The following is a 7996-nucleotide window of genomic DNA, read 5'->3' on the forward strand; positions in this document are numbered from 1 at the left end:
TCGTACAGCTGTATTTCTCTTGTATAAATTTGATCAAACTAAATAATATTTCGAAGATACAACATATGGAATACTACTGTATATGTACTCAAGATTAATATGAGATTGGCAGAATCTGCCTGTGTTATCCCATCTTTAACATCAACTTGACTTCTTTATTGGAGGTAACAGAATTTGAAGTTAGTTTAAGTTCCAAATGACATTATGTGATGTGTATTTGTGTTTGGCTTCTGTTTGTGTTATGTGTACGTGTGTGCTCAGGGTGATGGGAGAGAAGAGGTGGTGGCCTGTGCATGGGACGGTCAGACTTACATCATCGATCATACACGTACGGTGGTCCGCTTCCAGTTTGATGAAAATGTGAATGCGTTTTGTGCAGGTGAGACCTCACTCCTAATCTTTATTAGGATATACATTCAAATGATTTAAATCTGTAGGTACTTTAAGATATATTGTGACAATCAAGCACAATTGTTCAACAAATATTTATAACCACGATATTTGCTCATTATAGTGGAGTGTAGTGGTGCACCGAAATGAAAATCCTGGGCCGATACCAAAAATTCAGGATGCACTTTGACGAAAACCGAAACTGACTTTAAAAAACATTTTAAAATAGTTTTTATATAATTTTACTAATTCCACACTAAAACCACAAAAATGGAAGAGAGCATATTTTAAAACAATGCTAAATATATTATTCTTCCTTAATTATTGCAACACAATCAAATATAACTTTTTTTTACCAATCATCTAAGCATTCTAGTACCAGAATTATTATATGCGTAACAGCTGTCAAGTTAAAGTCAAACTGTGTGTACTTCCATGTAATTCATGTATCAGCACGTGAGCTGAACTGAGGGAACCAAGAAAGAAAAATTGTTCACTGAATTTATTAGGGATGCACAGATGTATAGGCCACCGAATATTGGTCTTATTGTATTTTTATCTCAACTTGTGCCTCTGTTAAAATGTTAAATGGATCCAATTCTTGTCCAGAAAAATTTGTTGAATGCAGAAAATTCAGCTTATATTGTAAAGTACTATGCAATTGACAAATATCGGTATCAGAATCGGATAATAGTTGTTTGTTAAAATGGGTATCAGCCCTGAATATTTATGTGTTAATAGAATAACATGCATGGTGGGAAAATAGCACTATCCCTCTTACATTCACTGTAGCTCAAATCTTCCTCTTCTCTCTCTCCTCATCTCTCGGCCCAACACTGAAATCGTTGCAATTAGAGGATGAAATTACGAGAGAACCGTTGTGGACAAACAGCAAGACTTGCATTCATGTCGACATTCAAATGCACTTGTCGCACACAACAAAGCCTCACATACATAAAATGTTTATCTGCTCGTGCACCTGTGCCTCCGTATTTATCCCGTGTGTGTGATGTGCGCTCATTAAAATGCAGCCATGCACTCTGTGAGTCTGCAATATGAAGGGATTGTTGAGGAGAGGTGCCTTCCAGTGAAAAACTCATGTTGCGTGAAGCCTTGTCTATACAGTACTGGTAAACTCTTAATGGCCAATTTCCATTTAAAAGTGTACACAGAAAATATAGTTTGATATACGCATTCATAGAAGCAAGTTTGTAGAGTGATGTTTTTTAACACGAAAAGCTTTTATTTGACGACTACACAACCGAGCTAGTTTTGCGTTTTTCAAGTCAAGTACCGATTACATGTGTTAAGAAAGTAAATACGGGGATTTTGATTTCTCGTTGAATGTAATATTTACTTTAGAATGTGCTGTTATTGTCTCCATTAGGGCAGTATGCCTGTAAGGAGGGGAAAAACAGCCCATGCCTGGTCTACGTGAGCTTTAACCATAAGATCTATGTATACTGGAGGGTGGAGCTGGAGAGAATGGAGCCCACCAACCTGTTGGGTGTACTGGAGGAGAGGCCTGAGTACACAGCCCTGCTTCAAAGACTGGGAGTGGGTGAGTCAACGCTGTTTTAAGCATGTGACTGTAGAGATCATGAATTCCACGATAAGTATAATAGACAGCATGGATGGATTTGTTTCAAAAAGGCCAAAGGGGGTCAGGATTTTCTGCTCACTCAGACTCCTGCACATGCACAGCTGTTAATAAATGCCAGCGTGATTTCCTGGGGCCGCTGTTAATAATTTATCCTTTAAGTGTGATGTGCCCCCGCAATGTGATTTTTCAAAGAGCGATTAGCTTACCGTGCCACAGGACGCGGACGCCCTGGATGTCGGTAGGTGAAAGGGTGCATGAAAAACTGAGAGGTGTTATAAAAACTGTTACCTACATAAACTACATTTACATATTTATGCCAAATAAGGCACATATGACCGCTCAATAAATGATGTTTGTTTTTCTTCTCTGTTGCATATTGTTGTGTGCTCCAATTTAAGATCAATCTGTACATCACAAATGACACGCCTCTAGTTGAGTCTCGTGCATTAATACAGAAGCTTTTATGTATTGGAGAGAAAAATGCTTTTTGTCACGAAATGTGTACGTGAATGTGTTTTTCTACAGTCAAAAAGCTTTTATTCCCTTATTATTGGGTGATGCTTTGGTGAATGCCCATGGGAAAATTATCTAAATTCTATAAAATTCTTCCTTCTTACCCGTTTTTTTAATAGTTTGAAAGAACCTGGTTTATAATGAAATGTTTAATAATCTTAAATTAGTCGCGCTTATCTACAATATTGGATGTATTCATTATTTTCAGCAATACTATTTATTTCATGCAAATATATTCACAAGGAGACATTTAAAAAGCATTAGAGGCATGATTATTGTGCCGTTTATGATTCAATGAATGCCCTTCATCTCCCACAAGCCATTTAACCTGGCTCTCAGATTCCACAATATCTCAGGTGAAGTCAAAAATGCATTCTGACATAAAGTAGGCTTGGTACGTGATGTTACCTTGTTTTCCGCAGTCAATGTTTTCAAATAAAAGCAGTTGTACACTTTTTACCTTTTCATTCAGTCTTGGGGAATTTTATATTAATATTTAGATACTGTATATCGGCCAATAAATCTGTTATCGGCTTCCAATGTAAAATAATTAAGTTATCGCTATCGGTCAAAATGTACATATCTGTGCATCGCTAGACAGAACCAATATCAAACATACCTAAAATCTCTGGGTTTGTTTGTATGCATTTTACAGATATCACAGACACCGATGCTGTTCGGAAGCTCGTTGGGGATGTGCTCTACGGGAACATACAGAAACACGTCACAGAATAACTCAAGACCAAGCTTAGCTTTTCTGTAAATAGTCTTAATAAAAAAAGTACAAATATTCCCTCCTTGTCTTTCGTTTGTCGTTTGCCAACATCACCATTTTCATTTTTTTCCCTATCAAGAATGAAAATGTACAGCTTCAGTTTAAATTTTATGGATTATAGCCGAGAGAGACGTAACGCCAGGTGAGGTAGCGAAGAAAAGAGCAGCCAAGACCACCGGCTTTCAAGAAAAAGCAGTTCCTGTTTCTGTAACGTGGGAGAAGCCCGGGGGGAGGATTTTGTGTCCCCCCAACCGCTCTATGCCTGTGGAGCTTTATGCATTATCGATGGATTATGGAGATACTTTGCAGAGGGACTCTCGGAGGACACATCGATTTCAGCTTTTGTGTTTGAATGCGTGTACTTCTGAGGCTAAGCAATGTTTGGCTCAGGTGTCATCATGCATTATCGGCACTTGAGGTGCAGGAGCTAGAGGAGGATTGACAGATTGAATTGTGGTCCCGTGTGGCTTCGCCCGAGGCATATCTGAGGTCTGCAGTTTACTAAACAACGCTGGGAATTCATGAGTTCTGCAGATAAAGCTTATGTTGCGCTGGAGGGCCACAATCATGTTAATATACCTACTGTCATATTTTCATAGAACATTCCTACTGCAAAATATTTGTATAGTCCATGCCCACTGTATTATATTCTCTCATATTGTATTCTGTATTTATTCTAACTGTATATCCTGCACTTGCTAACTGCACTTCTGGTTAGACCTAAACTACATTTCGTTACACTGTCCTTGTATGTTTAATCTAATCTAATAATATATGTTCATTTATAATTATTTTAATTAAAACTAGTATTCACTTACCAATCTTCTCTTATTATGTGACAATAGCAGAGACTTTGGGTAAATGGCGAATTTCCCGTATGTGTGTTATTGTTGCACAAATGTTATCGCCGTTTGTCTATTTTGAGCTCTATGATAGCCGTTCAGGGCCTTTTTTTTGCTGGCATTTGGCTTGATGCCTGATCCTCCCTGAAAATTACGGACAAAATGATTTGCCCTTAAAAGTGCAGAGTAGAATGAAAACGGAACGGTCAGCACTTTGGTCAGTCCTGTCAAAGCAGCTTCCTGTTTGACCGTAGATGGCCATGCGGTACATCAGATAAACCTACTGGTTGGGTTACAGTGATAGTTCACCCAAAAATTTTAATTCTTTCATCATTTACTTGCCCTGTGCCAACCTGTATGACTAACCCCCAACCCCCCCGCAGAACACAAAAGAACTGTACTGTATGTTTTAAAGACATTCTACATAGACGTCCTGCTGCTGCTCTGAATCACTGACCTTTCTTCTAAACGCTGTGTGAACCGAACTTTCTGCCCGGCTGTAAAGAAAATATTGGGCAAAAAAAATAAAACCGCTGATGTGGAGCAGCTGGGCAGATAGCTGACCCTGGGAACAGACCACCCCTGGGAATCTCTCTTGGCCAGCAGTTTAAAGTTGGCTCAGCTGCAGTGTCTTATTTGGACTTGAGTGATTTGTTTTTTATCTTTGTGTTTTAGAGGTTTAGGTGTAGGTGATTTTGTGTGTTTAGGCTGACAAGAACACAGACCTTGTGTTTCTGTATCATCTGGTCCTGTTGATCACTTGGTAGAGCATTGCCCACAGGGTTTGATCCCAGGAAACATTTATGAAAATGCAAATGTAAGACATTTCTTTGAACATTCTCCTTTCTGAACCTTTAAGAAAGTTATCCAGTCCTTACAGTGAAACGTGTGTATTACTGTGTGTGCTCTCATGTTGTGATGATGTAAGTAACAGATCAAGGTTAATTGCATCAATGTACAATTCCTGGTGTTTGTGGTGATTTAATGTGACTCAAGCTACGTAATTCATTGTATATTTGAAGATGTATGCTGAATCTCTGACTCATCATCAACCTACGCTCTTATTTATCATGGCTGGCAATGGCTACATTTAACTGTGATCAGAGATGCGATGTGGTATTTGGTCATTTGTGAGTTTTTATTATTTTTTAAATAAAAAATTTGCAGGGCTCATAGTAATAATAACAAATCGACACATAAGGAAGGAATGATTTTCTTGAAAATAATTAACCCTCGATTGGACAATTCATGAGAGTTTAAAACCCTCCTCCACTATCATTGTGAGGTCACAAGTTTCCATGGTACCCTTTCCTCCAGTGTCCTCTTGGAACTTCTGGAAGCAAGCCAGAGAACATTTACGTGATGCTGAGGCTACGTGTTTCACATATTGGTTTGTTTTTCCCATTTTAAAGATCTAGCAGAAGCATTTTTATTTAGGTTAAAACTTCTTCATTATTTGCTTTTTATTATTTGATTGGCTTCCTATTGGAACCTCTTTTTCCAGTTTCCTTGCATCCATGGTTTAATTTGTTCTTTACATTTATATACTGTATCTTAAGTAAAGCCATTCCATAACATTGTTTAAGTTCCGCTCGCCTTACAATCCCTTGCCTTTGATCGTTGTGGGTGAAGCGTGAATCACGAAAGATTATGCTTCTCCAAATCCCTGTAACTAATTCCGGTGTCTGTCTTCCTCTTCGCCTCCGTATGCATTTGCATTTGGAGAGCACGAGGCATTACTGCCTTTGGGTTGACAGTATCTTCGAGATGCTCAACATGGTTCCTTCCTCGTTCTGCATGTCCTGCCATTTTGTTAATGGACACTTAACTCGTCTAGTACTGGTCCTAATACTCCCTCATTCCATCATCTCATCACCCCCTCGCGGACTCCAAAAACACAAATAATTTAAGCGTTTGTCGCTCTGGCAATGGGGATTCCATTTAATAGATTCTGCGCTTTCTCCATCACTTGTGCTGATAAAGATGCATGGCTCATTAGATCTTGATATTAACTGCTGTGCTTTTCCGCTGTGTTATGTAGAAATGTCCTGCAGTTTTTGTTATAGACAGGAAGTGTTTTGTTTGGTCCATTTTTGCACATTGGTGTCCAGCATGTTGTGCACGTGCCTGTAACTGAGAGACCCCTAACTTTTCCACTGACTAACTTAACTTACTATCCAACCAAGCAATACCTATAGCTGTAGAATTGTGTGTTAATCTGTGTTCTATTGAAACAGGAAGGATATATCTTTGGTTCACCCAAAAATGAATGTTCTTTCATCGTTTAGTCACCCTCGTGTCAACATGTATGACTTTCTTTCTTCAGCAAAACACAAAAGAAGATATTTTGAACGTCATTGGTAACCGAACAACATTGGCCCCTGCATGCACACACAAAAAAACCACCAAGACATTTCTAAAAAATCTTCCTTTATGTTCCACATAAAAACTATTCACTTATAGGTTTTGAACAACATGACTATGAATAAATAATGACAGGATTTTAATTTTTGGGGGGACTGTCCCTTTATGTAACCAATAGGCTTTAGTTGCAGTAAATGCATGAACCAAGTAATATTGGGGACGTGCATTGTACTTATAGAGAGCATTTCATTGGGCAAAAATCTTTTAAGTACAGGATGAGTCATCAAGATAATTCGGCATATCACAGCACCGTAAATGTTATAAGGAATCTGGGTTGACAGGTGTAATGGATTACCTACGCAAAGCAGGCGTATTCCTGTCCCTTTCTATCAGGGCTCATTTCATCAGAATGCCAAAAACATGTCTGTCACAGCTTGACCTCTGACCCCACCTGTTTGCTGTGAGATGTTTCATTCCCTGCTTGATACATTCCTCCATCTAAACGTATTTTAACTGTATTTTTAGCTTTTAGTGTGTTTCTTTTTTATTCATATGTAGGCACAATTTCTGTTTTTGTAGCTCTTTTCAAAGATTTAGGCATAAAGACGTGGTCTCTTTTATCTTGCATGCGTGCTTTCTGCATGCAAACATGCACCAGGACACTTGCAGTACATCTATGAGGTTACTTCACAGTTACCTTGCTGACGCTTTGGCTGAGCAGCGGTTCTGTACGTTTGCGCCTGTAAAATGAGATGCACTGTATGTCTTTTAAAACCTTGACAGGATGTGGCATGTGCACCGAGAAAACGCACCAGGCCCCCGTTGCACAGTGGGCTATAAAGCAGCGGAGCCCATCTCTGTGTGAGCACTGCTCAAGAAAAAAAACATTTTGTTCTCTGCTGAGTGGCACTTGGGCTCTGCGGGATTAGCTTTTGTTCTGAAGGCCATCATTGGATGTGACAGTAAGAAATAATGGAGCACAGCACGCGGCCTGGTCGTGAAAAGATGAACTGGGTCTTATACATCATTGCTACATCGCTGTTGTCATGTGGAGTAGCATATGGGGTTAAAAGGTGATTTAATATTAAATTGTTAATCTATTTCTCCCTAAATTCTAAAAAAAGTCAGCAAGAAATAACCATATCGTACTTTCGTATTGTGCCATTTTATAAAATGATGTAGCATATTAACTCAAATTAAAATACAGCTCAGGAAGAATGCAGATCCATGGATTTTATAGTAGAATCATAATCCTAGAAGCTGTTAGTGATCTTTTTGGCATATATGTGTATGGCATTATAAAAGTAGTTTTAATGTATGGTAGTTCACCTTATAACACTTTGTAAACACTTTCAAAATGGTCCTAACCGACCCAGATCCTTTTACCATTTAAATGTGGCGAATACTTTTGAACCAATGAGATTGCAGTGTGGGCGGGGCTAATCAGTGAGCAAATTCTCCTGCCTCTTGTCTCTGTAATGGAAACTACTATTATATAAAAGTATATTT

At 38.6% G+C, this 7996-nt stretch overlaps 1 protein-coding gene across 5 annotated transcripts in view; it reads left to right on the forward strand.

The window, feature by feature from the left end:
- itfg2 (integrin alpha FG-GAP repeat containing 2) overlaps nt 1-7996 on the forward strand; it is a 46047-nt gene that overhangs the window by 9676 nt on the left and 28375 nt on the right. For 2 of the 5 annotated variants that reach the window (XM_079455238.1, XM_079455237.1), the window contains exons 10-11: nt 262-379; nt 1778-1951. In XM_079455238.1, the coding sequence (XP_079311364.1) occupies nt 262-379; nt 1778-1951 (292 nt within the window). The other 3 variants (XM_079455236.1, XR_013786568.1, XM_079455235.1) reach the window with 3 other exon arrangements.

The sequence above is a fragment of the Barbatula barbatula genome (assembly GCF_947034865.1).
Source record: "Barbatula barbatula genome assembly, chromosome: 4".
NCBI classification, from domain to species: domain Eukaryota; kingdom Metazoa; phylum Chordata; class Actinopteri; order Cypriniformes; family Nemacheilidae; genus Barbatula; species Barbatula barbatula.